The sequence below is a fragment of the Microtus oregoni genome, unplaced genomic scaffold, assembly GCF_018167655.1.
Source record: "Microtus oregoni isolate MIOR12 unplaced genomic scaffold, Mior012 000001F_ref0000356, whole genome shotgun sequence".
NCBI lineage: Eukaryota > Metazoa > Chordata > Mammalia > Rodentia > Cricetidae > Microtus > Microtus oregoni.
In genome coordinates, this window is record NW_024543060.1 from 91,878,689 (window position 1) to 91,896,466 (window position 17,778).

At 47.2% G+C, this 17,778-nt stretch overlaps 1 protein-coding gene across 1 annotated transcript in view; it reads right to left on the bottom strand.

Moving 5' to 3' along the window:
• LOC121462323 (mitochondrial 10-formyltetrahydrofolate dehydrogenase) overlaps nt 1-16,184 on the bottom strand; it is a 40,449-nt gene extending 24,265 nt beyond the window's left edge. Inside the window, exons 1-7 of the mRNA XM_041673855.1 lie at nt 16,038-16,184; nt 8,551-8,695; nt 7,523-7,757; nt 5,372-5,537; nt 3,553-3,654; nt 3,295-3,384; nt 847-981 (exon numbers count right to left, since the gene is read on the bottom strand). Coding sequence (XP_041529789.1) covers nt 847-981; nt 3,295-3,384; nt 3,553-3,654; nt 5,372-5,537; nt 7,523-7,757; nt 8,551-8,695; nt 16,038-16,085 — 921 coding nt within the window. The 5' untranslated portion in view covers nt 16,086-16,184. The remainder of the gene's footprint in view (nt 1-846; nt 982-3,294; nt 3,385-3,552; nt 3,655-5,371; nt 5,538-7,522; nt 7,758-8,550; nt 8,696-16,037) is intronic.
• Between the last annotated feature and the right edge of the window lie 1,594 nt (nt 16,185-17,778).

Consider the following 17,778-nt stretch of genomic DNA (forward strand, 5'->3'; position numbering starts at 1 on the left):
GCTTTGCTATTGCGGAAGTGGAGGCTTAGTGAAATTCATTCTCTAGTGCCACCCGGGTAGTAAATAGCAGAGCTGGTTTAAGATCTACCAGTGACCAGGTGGTGGCGCACGCCTTTAATCCCGGCATTCAGGAAGCAGAGGCAGGTGAATCTCTGTGAATCTGAGGCCAGCCTGGTCTACAGAGCTAGTTCTAGGACAGCCAGGGCCACACAAAGAAACCCTGTCTTGAAAGACAAAAAGCAAAACCAAACAAAAACCAAACAAACAAACAAATAAAAAAGACCCAGCAGTAGCTGGCACTAAAATGTTGTAACATTAACAATTCGTTTATCCTTAATGATAACTAACGATATTTATGGTTAAGCGGGGACAGCTCTGTATACTACAAATACCCTTTTATACTTTTAATGGGAACTTGTCCAGAAGGCCCAGAGATAGCCACATGGGTGGGGCTGGCTTGGGGAGGGGACAGTAGCGGACAATGGAAGAGGCCACTTGAGTTTCACTGGATCATCTCAATCTCTGACAGGGGGAGACAAATATGGATCTCTCCTTGCTTTATAGATAGGGACACTGAGAACCAGCAGGGGAAACTATCCTTCCCAAGCCATCATGTGGAAGAGCAGAGGTCCCCGTCTCCCTCTTCTGACTCAGTTCCCAGGTCTCACTGTGAGGGTCCATGGGGTCTTCCTGAGGAACCTTGTCCTTGGGCATGCAAAGGTCTCTCATCTCGGGAGGCAGGGCACACACCGTGACCCTCCCACCTCCCAGTGAAAGCCGGAGGAGCTATCCCCTGCGAGCTACGGTTATAGAAGGAAGGCAGAAAAAGTGACTTTATACACTCACTGCTTTTCCATCATTACCAAAAAGAACAAGTCCATTTTTGGTAACAAGGCCAGGCTTCTCAGATCCTCTAATGTCCAATGGCTCTCCAGCAGGCACGGAGCTAGTTAATAACGATGAACCGTAGAATGTCACCATCTGAGGAAGACATCAAACCCTGTGAACTCGGGAGGTAAAGCCACTGCCCGGTGTGTGTGTGTGTGTGTGTGTGTGCAAACACCGAAGTTCAGATTTGTGTAGTAACGTTGAGACACGGTTTTGTCCTGTGTGTTTATGAACCAAGCATCGGTAGAAAGGGGACAAATGAGAATCTCTGCAAATGTGTGATCAAAGTCTCAGAGATGCCTGGAGAGAAGCTCGAGGGTCAAGAGTGCCTGTTAGCACCCACGTGACCCCTTAACAACCACCGTAACTCCAGTTCTAGGGCATCCAATGCTTTCTGGCTCTGAGGGCTGCTACACGCAAGTGGTATACACACACACACTCAGGCATGCACATATGTATAAGTAAAATGAATAAATAATTTTTTAAAGTCTTAAAGATGGGGGCTGGGGAAATTCTCAGCTGCTCAAGTGTGATGTGGGATTCCCCTCTGTATGCTATGAATATGTTTTATTACCCTTGGTTAATAAAGAAGCTGCTTTGGCCTATGGTGGGGCAGAATATAGCCAGGCAGGAAATCCAAAGAGAGAGAGAAAGAGTAGGCAGAGTTAGGGAGACGCTGTGTAGCTGCCCAAGAAGCAAGAGGTAACAACCACAAGCCTTGCGGTAAAATATAAAATAATAGAAATGGGTTAATTTAAGATGTAAAAGCTAGCTAGGAATATGCCTACACTATTGGCCAAACAGTGTTGTAATTAATACAGTTTCTGGGTTATTATTTGGTTCTGGGCGGCTGGAAAACGTAAAAGCAGTCTCTGTTTATACAAGCACTTGCTGCATAAGCTTGAGGACCTGAGTTTGACACCCAGGTAAAAAGCGGGGTGTGATCGTGCTGGCCTGCAATCCCAGTGCTGGGGAGGCAGAGACTGGAGGATCCCAGGGGCTCAGTGGCCAGCTGGTCTAGCCCATTGCTGAGTTCCAGGCTCAGTGAGAAAATATCTCAAAACCAAAGCAGAGAGGAAATCAACACCAGTCTCTGCCCTCCAGACACACTTATGCACATGTATGCACATGTTCTCACACATATATGGCCTCACACGCTATACTCCCTCACACATGCACACACACACACAGGAGCACATATATACACATACAAGGAAAAGGTTCAAACAGTTGCACAACCAGGTGATATGGTATGTCATTCAAACTGACTGAGATTGAAAGAGAAAAAGTGGAGCCTTTTTATCATAAAGGGGTGTGTGTGTGTGTGTGTGTGTGTGTGTATGTGTGTGTGTGCACGCATGGTGTCGGCCCTGGGGTGGCCTGTAGTCCTGGGGACTGTCCTGGTTCTTTTTTGTTCATTTGTTTGTTAACTTGGCACAAGCTAGAGTTATTTGAGAAGAGGAACCTCAATTGAGGAAATGTCTCCATCAGATTGGCCTACAGGTATATCTGTGGGGAAATTTTTATTTTTAATTTTTTGTTTTTATTGAGCTATATATTTTTCTCTGGTCCCCTCCCTTCTCCCCTCTCCCATAGTCATGGGGCATTTTCTTAATTGATGATTGCCATGGGAGGGACCACGCCACCCCTGGGTGTGTGGTCCTGGGTTCTATAAGAAAGCAGGCTGAGTAATCCATGAGGAGCAAGCCGGTCAGCAGCACTCCTCCATGGCCTCTGCTTCAGCTCCTGCCTCCAGGTTCCTGCCCTGGCCCTCAGTGATGGACCGGTTCCTGGAGGTGTAAGATGAAGTAAACCCTTTCCTCCCCAGGTTCCTTTTGCTCGATGTTTTATCACAGCAATATCTCCCTAACTAAGACAGGGCTGAACTCAAGGGCTTCATATATGCTAGGCAGTCACTCTACAACTGAGCCCTCAGGAACATGGGGACCCTTCCAGTGCAGGGTGATGAGAGGTGAGCTGTGCAGGATGTTCTGGGGATCAGTTCAAGAAAACAAGACTAGAAGCCGGGCGGTGGTGGCGCACGCCTTTAATCCCAGCCTTCGGGAGGCAGAGGCAGGCGGATCTCTGTGAGTTCGAGACCAGCCTGGTCTACAAGAGCTAGTTCCAGGACAGGCTCCAAAACCACAGAGAAACCCTGTCTCGAAAAACTAAAAAAAAAAAAAATCATTCTATAAATTCCGTTATTTATTAAGCTCTAATGATTAATATGTATTGAGTATTTCCTGCATATCAGGAAATATACATGTATTAACTCATTTAACCTTCGTCACAGAGCGAGGCTTGGGTTTAAATGCCAGTAGTACAGACGAGAGAGAGAGAGAGAGAGAGAGAGAGAGAGAGAGAGAGAGCGCTTGTATGGGGGAAATGTATCCCGTGAACGCATACCTGTCCATTTATCTCTGCCCAGGCTCCAGGGACCTTATCATGACCTCGAATCCAGTTATGCAAAACTTCAGCAGGCTGGTCCCAAGAAATCTAGGTGAGCACAAATAAAGACTGTAAGGGCTAGCTAACCTTTTACTCCATCAGGAACAGTCATGGGGACACGTCGGGTCAGCTGGCTTGGAGGCCAGGAAATGGTATACTGGGAACTTCTCAAAGGCAGAGGGCTGTGACCTGGCTGTGCGTTATTGATGTAGGTACCTTGGCATTTTCCTTCCTTTGGATCCCTTCGTATGTCGCCCCCTCTTCCGGCTGGGGAACACGAGGAGCTTTTCCATCAGCTATGAGTTGCACGGCTTCTACCTAAAGCCGAGAGCATCGCTGGTGTTACATCCCCGTCATCCACAAAGGCATGGAAATCTGTGTCCAACAGACTGACTGCACAGAACTGCTCAGAAGTCAGCCAGGCTGTGATGACAGCTGCCCTCCATGGCACACACACGGCTACTTATGTAAGTTACCCCCTGGAGACATCACAGGTATCTGACAGGTGTGTACCACTTTCCTGGTTTGCAAATGAGGAAGCTGTGGAGTTTCAGGAAGAGCCAGAGAACTAACTCTAGGTCCAGCCACATTTGGCTAGGGATAGTTATGAATGCCACCAAACACGACTTCATACATAAACTAGCTTAAAGCATCAAAAGTTTTGGGGGGTTTTGTGTGTTTGTTTGTTTTTGAGAAAGGTTTTTCTATGTGGTTCTGGCTGTCCTGGAACCCCCTCTGTAACCAGGCTGGCTTTGATCTCAGAGATCCTCCTGCCTCAGCCTCCCCGGTGCTGGCAGTAAAGGCGTGCGTCACCCTACCTGGCTGATTTCTTTTTTCTTTTTTGCTAATACAACTGCACATCTTTTGAGTGTGAACTTTGTAGATCTCAGTGTCATTTCACAACAGCGAAAGGTTCGACATGCCTGGAAGGATGTCGTGCCCACTAGGCGTGCCCACTCCCAAGATCAACCTGCATTGAAGCATGGACTCTTGTTGGGGCTGGAGGTGGAGCTCAGGGGCAAAGCTCATGCTTAGCATCTGCAAGGCCTCAAGTTCAACCCAGAAAGACAGGAGGGCGAGGGCGGGAGGAAATGGGCTGTTGTGTTGTCATGGTGATGCTCGCCACCGTGACTTCACTTCTTTGGGGTGTGTCTACATTCTCTTTCCTGACACTTCACTGGGACGTCCCCGTGTGCCTGTGTGCTGTTTGGATTATTATGTTCTGTTTTGAGCACCTGCCGTGCGCTAGGTTCTTTACACGAATGATGTTGTTTAACTTTGAGAATACTTCTACAAGCCAGATAGTGTTTTCCACAATCTACATAGGAAGGAACCAAGGCCATAGAGGCTGAGGCGCTGGCTGTCTGTTCAAAGCATCATGTGTAAATGGTAGAACAGGAATTGCAGATGAGTCTCTGTAACACCAAGGACCCTCTGAATTGATCACTAAGTGACATAAACAAAGGTCTCAATTATCCCTCACATCAGTGGTGACTTAGTAGAACCTGGCTGCTTTCCCTACCAAATTCTGGTTGGGGCGGGGAGAGGACAACCAAATGACTTGCTGAATCTCTGGATATGTTTATGGACAAAATATTTTACTTCATGGGCAATATGTATGCTCAGAGTTTTTCTCCTCCAGCCTGAGCACATCTGAATGATTAAATCAATCATCATATTTCACTCTGTTATGTAGACTAAGTAAAATACCTTTACAGTAAGTCTGTTACTCAGATAAAAAAAACTGAAAGATTCTTTATACTCCCTTATAATCAGCCATTATCGACAGGGTTGACGATTCAGGTATTTAACAAAAAGGATGGGACACTTTGGCTGTCGTCCCGTCTGTCCCCTTTCTTTCTTGTCAGCATCACAGAGTGAGTTTCAAGCTCACACTGACACTACAGGCGTGAGCCACCGAGAGTCACAAGCGTGTGCCTGCACGCCTGGCTTAGCAAACTCTCGACGAAAAAAAAACCAGCCCTCTAGCCTTAGAGGTTTCCTACATTGGTGTTGGTGGTGTAATTATACTGACCATGGCCTTGATTCCCTCAGGAAAAAGGAACCGGTTATAAAGGGCATCCACTGTGTCATTGGGTTTGACGTCGCATGCTCTCTGAAGAAGGATAGGTCCTGTATCTAAACCATCATCTGCCCAGAAAACAGAAAACCCAGCTTGCTTATCTCCCGAGATCAGAGTCCTGTGGAAAGAAGAGGTTTCAACTTAAAATGGTGGTTGCTTGTGTCAAGAATTCGTCACGTTAAAGGAAAGGGGAATTGCAATGGAAAAAAACAGGTAGTGAGTGAGTGGCCTGAGAAGTTGATAACAGAGCTCACAGCAGGCAACCCCCCACGGTCCCTGTCCATGCATCCGCATTACGTCTTGCAGTAACGGCTGGTACAGCAGGTGACCCCCCACGGTCGCTGTCCATGCATCCGCATTTATGTCTTGCAGTAACGGCTGGTACAGCAGGCGACCCCCCACGGTCGCTGTCCATGCATTCGCATTATGTCTTGCAGTAACGGCTGGTGGTGCCTCTTAAAAGGCGTCAGAATCCGGCCTTACTGCCACCCCTGTCAGTTTTCCTCTTCTTTGGGACTGAGTAATTTCCATCCCTGCCTGTCCTTCCTACGTCCTGCTTGGTCATGTGTTAGAACAGAATGGAGACTAAAACAGAGGGCACCCAGCACAACGTGCAGAGGAAAACCGGTGGTTGATTTAGGCTGCATCGTAGAGTAAAATGTCACTCAAGGTTAGAATTAGCTCTAGGCTGGCTGCATAAACTGTAGTAAAAGTCAGTTGATAAAATCAGCTGTTCATACTGCGTGCTGTGTACAGCCTAGACTGAGAGAAATACTTATCTCTATAGTGGCTTATAATGCAAACAATACGCAGGATATGTGGGAAACGCCTAATGCTGATATCAGAGCACAGGCACACACAGAGAGGTTGCAAACTGTCTGTTCAGCAGTGCCCTAAATTGTCTTTTTAGATTTATTCTAATTTTTATGCATATATCTCTGAGTGCATGCCATGTCTGTGCAGATGACCACAGAGGCCAGAAGAGGACATCAGATCCCCTGGGATTGAAGCCACAGGCTGCTGAGAGCTACCTGATGTGGAACCATACTCTGGACATCTGTAACAGCTGCAAGTGATCTTAACTTCTGAGCTGTCTCCTCAGCCTTAGCCCCCTCTCTGAATCATCTGTATTTCTCTGAGTGATCAAGTAAGCAAGCGCTAAATGCTTTCAGAAATATTGAGGAATTAGCATTACACTGCCAGGCGCCTTGAAAATACTTATATGCTCTTTCCCAATGATTCTGCATATAGAAATAATTCAAAATGAAAAAGAAAAGATTCAAATGCAAAGGTATCTACTACTATTATTTATAAGACCAAAAGAAAATGAATTCCTGGCATCAACTTTTAAACAAGTATTTTCTTTTTTTTTTTCAGCCATTTAATCCACACGTAGATGTTTTTATATACTTGATAGCTGATGCCAAGCTTATCAGGAAGGTGGCAGATATGAGAATGAAGGTGGACATGGAGGGGAGACCCAGTTCAGCCTCGGCATGGGGTGCTGTGGTGTTAGGAGCTTAGGGAGTGCCAGGAGCTGTGCTCGACACAGACATGAGGATGTTGGACCATCTCTTTGAGGAACTTTGAGTCAAAGGAAGGGGATGGATGATAAAGAAGGCAGATTAAAGTGACTCACATCTTCCTAAATGTACTTGAGATCCTTTGCATAAAAAGGAAAAAAATTTCCGAGAGCATCACACACTGTGAAGACCGTTAAAGTAGATGTCAAAAGTGCAAAGAAATCCTGCCGTGAGCCAGCAAGATCAAACTGATCTCATTCATCTGACCACAGAAGCATAATGCCTCGCTGAGAAAACGTACCAAGTCACACGGCTGAACATGGGTTAATTTAAGTCGTAAGAAGTAGTTAGTAATAAGCTTGAACAGTAGGCCAAACAGTTTATAATTGGTATAAGCCTCTGTGTGTTTATTTGGGACTGAATGATTTCAGGACGGGTGGGATAGAAACGTCTGTCTACACAGCGCTTTGCTGACCAAGCCATCTCTCCAGCCCCAAGCTCCCCCAGTGCCTGCATCATGTAGGAAATACATAACACAGCCTGTGGGAACAGCCACCGTTCCTGCTATTCCAAGTCTCACCAGTTGATGGCAGAAGCGCCCCTGTGCCTGGGAAGGAGGGAAGGGTGGTAGATGATGGAGCCGTGCTTTGGGCTGTCAATGACATCCATGGGGATGAACTGCGTGCAGAAGGGGAGCACGTTGAGCTCGGCGCCCACTGACTGGTAGGCTTCCGCCACCTCCTTGATGGTTTTACCCTTGACTCTCCATCTAGGGAACTTGAACACAGGGGTCCCATCTTTCTCTGCAGCCAAAGCTGAGCACAAAATAAATAAATAAAAATAAATAAATAAATGAAGAGGGTTTTTTTTTTTTCCAGGTCATGTTCTTCTATTCCCACACAGTAATATCACAGTTTCACAAAACTTTGACAGGTTAAGCGTCACAGAGGGGAACTTGGACCGTGACTAGAGTTGGATGTCGTTTGTATCAGGCTCGTCTGTCTTTCTAGAGGGGCGTGCATCTATGTTAAAAGCATAATGCAGCCGGGCCGTGGTGGCGCACGCCTTTAATCCCAGCACTCGGGAGGCAGAGGCAGGCAGATCTCTGTGAGTTCGAGACCAGCCTGGTCTACAAGAGCTAGTTCCAGGACAGGCTCCAAAACCATAGAGAAACCGTGTCTTGAAAAAAAAAAAACAAACAAAACAAAGCATAATGCATTCAGAGGCTGGTGAGTAGATCATATTTTCAGATACTGACTTTCATTACATTTTTTTTTTTTTTTGGATTTTCAAGACAGGGTTTCTCTGTAGCTTTTTGGTTCCTGTCCTGGAACCAGCTCTTGTAGACCAGGCTGGCCTTGAACTCACAGAGATCCACCTGCCTCTGCCTCCCGAGTGCTGGGATTAAAGGCATGCGCCACCACCGCCTGGCTCTTTCATTACATTTTTATTCATTCATTTGGTGTGTGTATATGTTGTGTGTGTGTGTGTGTGTGTGTGTGTATGTGTATACCTGTGTATGTATGTCAGCCCTCTATATATCCATCCTAGGTCATTTCCAGGAGCCACAGCAGGAGGGTTTGACCCAGTGTTCCCAGGTGTACTCACCTAGAGGGTCAGCCTTCCCATCCTTGTCTGGAACTGTGAACACCCCCACTACTCGGTGGCCCTCTTTCTGGAGGTGGCTGTAGACTTCCTTTCCGAAGAGGCTCTGGCCAATAAGTGCCAACTTCAGCTTGTTTTTGAAATAGACCTGTGAAAGAATGTGGTAATGGCGGTAGCTGACGTCGTGGGCAGAAAACACTGGATGACAGATCGCGGGAAACGTCGTAAGATGACTCAAGGACCAGAAGTTCCAAGACCTCCAACACAAAACGATTAGTCTGGTGGCTATGGTGACTGGAGGGTTGCTAGTACAAGACCAGCCTGGGTTACTTAGTGACTTGCAGTCCTGCTGGCCAATTGGGGTAATAATGCTCTCGAAAACTAGACTCTAACAAAAACTACCGTTTCAGACATGAGAAACCTTCTGTCAAGTTGTTGCTCAGGGGAGTCCAAAAAACTCCCAAAACAACACTGTTACTGTGCCCTTGATTGCCTCTCAGAAGCTGAAGGCCAGACCTTATTGCTGAAAATGCCATGTACTTCAGATATAGGATTCAGAAAAATCAAGCTGGATTTGGCTGCAACGCCTCTTGATACAGGATACCTTTCTGTATGCTGTGAATATGTGTTGCTTTTATTGGCTGATGAATAAAGCTACTTCGGCCTATGGCAAGGCAGAATATAGCCAGTTGGGAAAGACAATCCGAATATAGGGAGAAAGAAGGTAGAGTCAAGACAGATGCTAGCAGCCACCAGAGGATTAAGATGCCAGAACATTACTGGTAAGTCACAAGGCACATGGAGATATACAGATTATTAGAAATGTGCTCATTTAAATATGTAGAGCTAGCCAGTAAGAAGCCTAAGCCATCGGCTAAACAGTTTGTAATTAATATTAATCCTCAGAGTGGTTATTTGGGAACTGGCGGGCGGGAGAGAAACCTCCAGGTACAGCCCCTTCCCTGAGGACTAACTTTTATAGCACTAGAGGGGGCATTGCCGGCAGCCAGGGGAGAAAATCAACAATAGCTGTGACATTTGCATACACAACAATCATTATGTCAGGATATCCTGAAAGGTGCAATGGTTGTGCTCACATCTTGGTGCAACCAACAACTTGATTGGGCAAGGACTTAAGACCCTCTAAATAGGGAATTTATGGTTGGTACGATAAACCTAGCCAACTCCCCATGGCTAGTGAGGTGGTCGACCTTAGAAGACCCTACAGCACTGCCTCTTTACTAAACTAGTCTGAGTCCCAGCTGCATCCTAAATACTCATCCTTGTATCCACAGATAAGTGTAGCTCTCACCCCTCATCAAAGGAGCTTTCTATTCATAGTGGATGGAGATAACTATAGAAAGCAACATGATTGGTTAAAATGCAGAACTGGCCATGGGATGCTTAGCCCCAACTATAATACAATGCCTGCACCGCAAATCCCAAGTGACCAGCCCTAAGCATGTATGCTAAATGGACTCAGAAGGTTTTCACACACACACAAACACACACACACACACACGTATGGACTCAGGTTTTACGCATACACACACATATGGACTCAGAAACTTTTACACACACACATGTATGGACTCAGAAGGTTTTACACACACACATGTATGGACTCAGAAGGTTTTACACACACACACATGTATGTAACAATAATAGTTGAAGTGGCACATGGGAAGAGTTGGAGGGAGAGAAGGAGGAGTACCTGTGTTATAAACCCAGGTACTCATGTATGAAATGCTCAAAAATTTAATACTGAAAAAGCTGGATATGGGGGCATGCATGTGTAATTTCAGTGCTGAGGAAACAGAAGCAGGGGGATTACTAGAGCTTGCTAGCCCACCAGTCCAGCTGAATAGGCAAGTTCCAGGCCATGAGAGACCTTGTTTCAAAAACAAGGTAAATGGGCACTTGCTGCTCCTCCAGGGGACCTGTATTCCATTCCCTGCTCCCGTGTTAGGTGGCTCAGGACCACCTGCAACTCCAGTTCCAGGGGATCCAATCCTCTTCTGACCTCCATGGGTACACACACACACACACACACACACACACACACACACGACACACTTGCACACACTTATTAAGAAATAAAACCAGCCAGGTGGTGGTGGCACATACCTTTAATCCTAGCACTTGGGAGGCAGAGGCAGGTGGTTCTAGTAAGTTTGAGGTCAGCCTGGTCTACTAAGTGAGTTCCTGAACAACCAGGACTGTTACACAGAGAAATCCTATCTCTAAAAAGAAAGAAAAAGAAAAGAAAGCAAGAAAGAAAGAAAGACAGACCAAAGTAAAGAGTACCCAAGGAACAAACCAGAGTTGGCCCTCTGGCAAGCACACACACACCAAGAAAAATTAAAAATGCTCCATAACTATTTGAACTCTGTATCCTATAATTAGGGCAGAAACAGAATCTTCCCATTGGCCACCTTACAAAAATTTCAACTTCACCCCACACAATTGTTAATGCCAGATATTTTAAGGCATCTGAAACTCTGCTTTCAAAATGCATAGAGGGGCCAGGCCGTAGCTCTCTGGGGGAGCATCTGTTCGCCATGTGCAAGACCCTTGGCCCAACAACCAACATTACCAACCAAAGTGGAGTGGGCGTGGACAACTTCAAAGCACACAGAAGTCAAGAGTCCTCGTCCTTCAATGCAGTGTGCTTCTACATTTGACTGGACTGTCATCTGGCTAGCTGGAGTTCAGTTCCAGATCAGCTGAGAAAGTCTCTAAAGCAACCATGTTGCATTCACTGACCGCTTTCTGAGCGTGGTGGGTGACTCTGCACCCCATCCCTCTCTCTGATGCTGTGAACAACCGCACAGCCTTCAACCTGAAGCTTGCATTTTACTACAGAGCCACCCCCCACACACCCAGGCCCAATGTGAGTTTTTAACGCCGGGAAACGCTCAGATTCTAGGACTGTAAGTCTATTTGTGAATTCGCAGGATTCCAGAAGACTGAACTTAAGGTATTTCTTGCTTCTGTGTTTCCGAGTACAGTCTGAGTGCTGACTTGTCTGTGCTGGTGGAATCCACCAGGAAGATGGTCTCGTTTGTTCTCGGTGCTCGTTTCCCTTTCGGACCCCCCACCCCATACTACAAGATGCATAGAAAGAGTGGTCCCTGTCCTCGGAGACTTCATTAGTTGGGAGGGAGGATTACTTGAGATCCCCGGGGAGTTCCCAGGAGAAGGAAATGAAGAAATGGTAGCGTCCAGAATGGGGAGCCATGGAGTACTGACAAGCGGCAATCGAGACAGGAGCGGCAGAGAGCTTTATCGATTCCAGTTATTTGTACCATATTATGAAGACAGTGGGAATCCCTGAGTGACTGTGGGCAGGAGGGTGATGTGGATTCCTCCCCGGGTTAGCCCATCTCTGGGGCAGCTCTGTCGAGGCATGAGCCGGCTCCGAGGCGTGCCTCTCGTGCTTGAAAATGGAGCAGAGAGGGAAAATAACAGCTGCTTTTCAGTGTGCTCCCAGGATGCATTTGGAGTGTGCAAAGGCTCTGGCTAGTGTGACAAGCTCTCACCTGAGCAGGAGCAGCGTGTCATGCTTCAGATAGAGATGAACCTACGCAAGATCTAAGACATCATCGACAAGCTTGTGCAACTCGGTTTCCTTATTGCATCATAACATAAAGAAGGCATTCATATCGATTGTCATTCTGATTTTTTTTTTCTCAGTGCTGGGGGGTCAAAGCTGAGTTGCTGTACGTGGCAGGCCAGTGCCTCTAGCTACACCCCCAGCCCTCATCACTTTTTAAAATGCTTTTCAAAGGGTTGTTATTTTCACGTTATTAATGTGTATGTGACTGCATGGGTTTATGCCATGAGTGTTGTGATGGTCTCAGAGTTACAGGTGGTGGCGAGCTGCTGAACAGGGTTACTTGCAGAGGGTAAAAAAAAAAATCCTGTGTACACAGAAAAGCACTGGAGAGGCCAAGAAAGTTAAACACATAACTTATCTCTTCCATGGAACAAAGTACATAGTTGTTTTCCTGGAATGGTGTTAAGGGGGGATGTGTTTTACAACCTGGTAATCCTGTGCTACATGTTGGGAGAGGCTACCCATGTATCCCCCAGAATATTGTTCGTTTATCCCGGACTCCCCGCTGCCCTGCTTCCCCAAAAAAACCCTTGAACATTACTTCTAGGCCATAAAACTCATCTTTGTAAGCGATGTCACTGTACTTTACAGCCTAAGTAATTTCTATGCTATCTTAGAGCCAGGGCAGTCCTGAGGCTCACGGCCGTTATGTTTACCTCGCTCGTCTCCCAGACCTCATCTTGAGCGTTGTTTCTAAGTCAACAATTTCACTCACAGGGCTGAGCTAATTGTTATCTGAATGCTTTCCTCCAAAACTGGGCCGTGGTTACGCATGGCTGAAGTCAAACGATCTGTGTCAGACCCTAGAAGCCCTAGATTTGGTCAGGTTACCAAATCAGACTGATGCGAGTTTTGTTCTTCACCCTACTGGCTGTGAAGTCTGCATGGACCCTCACACAGATGCTGGGAATCAACTCCCATCCTCTGTGAAAGCAGCAAGTGCTCTGATCCTCTGAGCCAGCTCCCAAGCACCCCGCAACACGTTTGTGTTTCCCCCTTCTCCCCTCCCTCCTCCCAGTCACCCCAGACAGAGTTTCTCTGTGTAGTCCTGGCCCCTGGCTGTCCTGGAACTCTCTCTGTAGACCAGGCTGGCCTCGAATTCACAGAGATCCACCTGCCCCTGCCTCCTGAGTGCTGGGATTAAAGGCATGCTTTACTACTGTCACACACACACACACACACACACACACACACACACACACACACCCGGCACCCGCTGCAAAAAAAAAAAAAATCATAGTTTTTTTTTTTTTTCAACTCAATATGTCAATGTCAACACAGAGGCCTGTCAGGAGGTGATGCCTGAAGAGGGATGCTTAGCATGGGGGAGGGAGGAGAGAGAGAGAGAGAGAGAGAGAGAGAGAGAGAGAGAGAACTAACATTTCTGACTTTCAGGAAAGGGGAATGCATCATCTCCACTCTCCAGTGTGTCCCCATCGTTGTAATGTCATCTCTCTGAGGCCTCTCCAGAGCCCAGCTGATACTGGTACCATGCTCCTGGGCTTCTAGAACTGAGAGCTAGAGAAATCTCTTTTTATAAAGTTCCTAGCCTCCTGCATTCTGTAATAGCCACAGCAAAGAGACTAACACAAACTCATTAAATGCAACCAGACATACCCTTTCTTATGTACTCGTGTTCATGCCTATGAATTCGGAACACACAGGCACTGCCACACCAGCGGACGTTCCAGCACTTGCTACCATTTCCCTATGCCACCAATACTTGCTCCTTCCTACTAGTGATCCTGAGATCTAGTGACTTCTTCTGTCTCTAGATCCTCTTTCAAAAACATCAGATCTGTGACTATCCAGACCTTTGGGGGGGAGGGTTCATATGCTTAACATACATATTTGAGTTTCATTCCCAGTGTGGACTCCTGTGGTTCTTTTCTCCCCATGCAAGGTAAAATCCATTATATCCATGGTTTTGTTACATTTTGTTTATCCTATCACCCGATGAGAACGATCTTTCCAATTAGGGATGGTTATAGAAACACCCTATAAATATCTGCACACAGGTTTTATTTCTTGTGGGTAAATAGGTACCTAGAAGTGTGGAGCTTAGCCTACAACTCAGGGGTGCAGGGTGTGCTTTGCCCGTGGGAGGCTCCGGCCCCATCCCTAACACCATGAAAACAAACAAAGACCTCATAGAGCGGAGGCAGCATCCTGTGGTGGAGATATCATTTAGCACTATACCAAATGGCTCAGCAAAAAGGTCTGGTAGGGACACTTGCTGCCAAGCCTGGGGACCAACAAGAGGGAAGGAAAGAACAAGTCACTGACAATCGTCTTCTGACTTCTCCATGTGTGCTACGGCATGGCACCGCCTCAAGTAAAAATGTGATTGAAAAATTTTGCAAAAGGAACTGGCAAGCTTCCAAAGTGGTCGTACCATTTTGTATTCTTATTAGCTGTGTGTGTTTATTTTAAAATAATTCTTAGGGAGCGGATCACAGTCCAAAGGAGGTGATCTATATTATCTTTAGAGTAAAATGTCCCTAGTTCTTCACCATCTTCCTTTTGACCATGCAGAACTCTGCCTGATTCTAAGCTCTCTCCGTGGCCACCTTCCCACATGTACCCCTGGGGACAGTGGGCCCCTGGGACAGCCTGCTGCTTCCCCCAGCCTTGTTTCTATTTCTGCTGTCACCTGGTCTCTTCAGTTTTTATTACTGAAAACTTCTTCTGTAACTCTACGTGGAAATCCTCATCCTTCGAAACTCCTTCCCTTCAGCTTTCCAACAGCTCACTGACAGGTGGTGACAATGGCCGGTGAGGTGACAGCCCCTTGCTGTCTTGTGAGTGGTTGAAGAAGCTAAGGAAGGGTCCAAGGGCAGCCCAGCTGAGCAATGAAAAGCCCCGGGCAGGCAGGTAACTGTGACTCTTCCCCGAAATCACTAGAGTTCATTCTAAGGAGCAAGATGAATTCTGACCATTTGAGTTTATCTAGGAGACAGAAAACTTTGAAATGAATGAAAACCAGGGACAAATTCTTAGCACGATTCAAGATTCTGCCTTATACTTGTTTTACATATGGCACTGTCAGAGAAAAACAAATGGGGCAAAATCCTTTATAACACAGCTAGGACGTACTGCTTACAAAAGAGATTATGTACACAGGATAACCGCTTTCCTTGGCCTGAACAGCCTGAACCGTCTAGGCTCAGAAAGGCTCTTCTCCCAAGGCCCACCCAAGTGCTGAAGGCTGAGCCACTTGCAACGTGTCGGCTCCCGTTCCGTTTCTAGAAGCGCTGATGCAATCTCAAGCCTGAGGGCTGGGCCACGGCCGGGGATTCTTACTCCCGCAGTTTAACAACGTTCCAGCGTGGCTACTCCAGCAGTGCTGGGTGATCCTGGAAATCTGGCCGCTGCGACTCGGTGGGAAGCACCAGGCAGTCCCTGCTTGCAGTGCTGAGCTTGCCTGAGTCACGGTCGCATCTGACAGACCGTGCAAGGCTGGTGCCTAGTGCTCACTCTAATTCATCATCCCGATCTTAAACCGTTCACGTCGGGGCCAGGGAACCTCTCGGTTGAAATGCAAAACGGAAGAAAACAGATGCTAGCTCTTGTTCCTTTACCCATTGTCATTCCCCAGCTCATCATCCCAGCCAGACCTGACACATTCAGTAACCTCTGAATTCATTCCCCGCAACTCATTCCCCGCAAGAGACAAAGGCTCACTTGACAATCCCCATCCCGGATACCGCAGCAGTCTTCTCTGAAGTCGCCCAGTATGAAAAATGATGCGGTCCCATCTTGTAAGATCTGGGCATTACTGCCCACCCCAGCGTCCGCCGCGCTGACCCTGCAGCCCCTGAGGTCTGGAAAGCAAGACCAGGACGTGGATGCTCGCTTTGGTTGGACTCACCTGACCGGTGGAGAAGTGCCGAAGCGCCTGGCTGCCCGGCCACCGCATGATGAAGAGCAGCGCGCGATTGCCACGGGCTCGGGAGGCAGGCGCTGGGAGTGGGCACCAGGGCTGCAGAATGTTCAATCCAAGCTCTGCTTACGGCCCTGCCCCTCAACTGGCAGGTCCCGCCCCTCAGCTGGCAGAGCTCCTGCTCCCGCCCCCTCCCACGTGACCCGGAGCAGTCTGGAAACGAATTGGTGCCCAGCTGCCCGGGCATCTCTTGGAAGCTACCTGGACTCCGCCTCTGTTCCATGAATAACCAAGGTGTTCAACAGCGGTGGGACCTTCAGATCTCTCGGAGTCAGGAAGAGAGATGCACCTTAAAATGATCCATTGGACACCCTGCGAGGGTTACTCTTATTTAACAACTTGGCACAAGGTAAACTGGCCTGGAAAAGGGATTGCCTAGATGGAATATTTCTTGTGTTAAAGTGAGAAGATGCATCCTAATTGTGGGTGGCACCCTTTCATGGGCTGGGTCCTACAGTAAGCTTGTACGCGTTCTCTCTCTCTCCCTCCCTCCCTTCCTCCCTCCCTCCCTCCTTCCCCGCCCCCCCCCTTCTCTGCCTCAGGTTCCTCCCCTTGCCTTCCAGACCATGATGGATAATAACCTAGACTCCCAAGTTAAAGAAATCCTTTCTCTGCTAATTTTTTTTCGGGGGGGGGGGGAGATTCGAGACAGGTTTCTCTCTGTAGCTCTGGCTGTACTGGAACTCGCTCTGTAGACCAGGCTGGCCTTGAACCCACAGAGATCAGTGTGCCCCTGCCTCCTGAGTGCTGGGATTAAAGGCATGAGCTAACACAACCTAGCTCCCTAAGCCACTTTTTGTCAGAGTATTTTGTAACAGAAATTAAATTAGAACACTTCCCAAGTCACCCGGGAAATAGTCTCAGGAAATCGACCGGCTTGAGCTGGGAAGCTAAGGGGCTGTCTGGGCAGCCTTGCTTCAGAAATAGCCTGGTACCTCGATCATCGGAGGATGAAGGTCGGTGAGATATGGTCCCCTGGGCTTGTCGTCTAGATCTGGTCCCCAGTAGATAATCCATACCTGTCTTTGTCCCTTGCCTCTCTGAAGACATCTCACACGTGCTGTAGTGGAACCTTTGTCCCAAAAAGACGTCTTAGCCCGGAGCTCGGGGCTGCTCGGGGCTTGGCATCCATCCTTGTTTCTTCATGTTCTTCACATGTGATCATTTCTTTGCAGCTGTTTGTTACGAGCTCATTGAACAGAGCAATAGCTTTCTCTGCCGTTTCCATACTTAAGTGTTGCTCTTTGATGGACTCCACAGTCCCTAATACCTTTCAACAATCCACGTGGTTTATTTAGACAGCCCTGCCTGGACAGCAAACAGCACTGAATGCCATAGACTTTAAAACAGCCAGATGTGAAAGACATTAGGTTTTCTTCCCCTCCCCACCTCTAATTTTGTGAATTTTTTTTTTCTTTTTCTTTCTATTTTCTCCGATCCAAGCATGTAGCCAACACTCTGGTCTTTTCATTGTAACTATGTGAAGACATTGTTACTGAATTCTTGCTTCTGTGAAGACATTGTTACGGAATTCTTGCTTCTGTGAAGACATTGTTACGGAATTCTTGCTTCTGTGAAGACATTGTTACGGAATTCTTGCTTCTGTGAAGACATTGTTACTGAATTCTTGCTTCCATCTGTTTCATTTTTGAGCCCTCAGAGTTCAGGT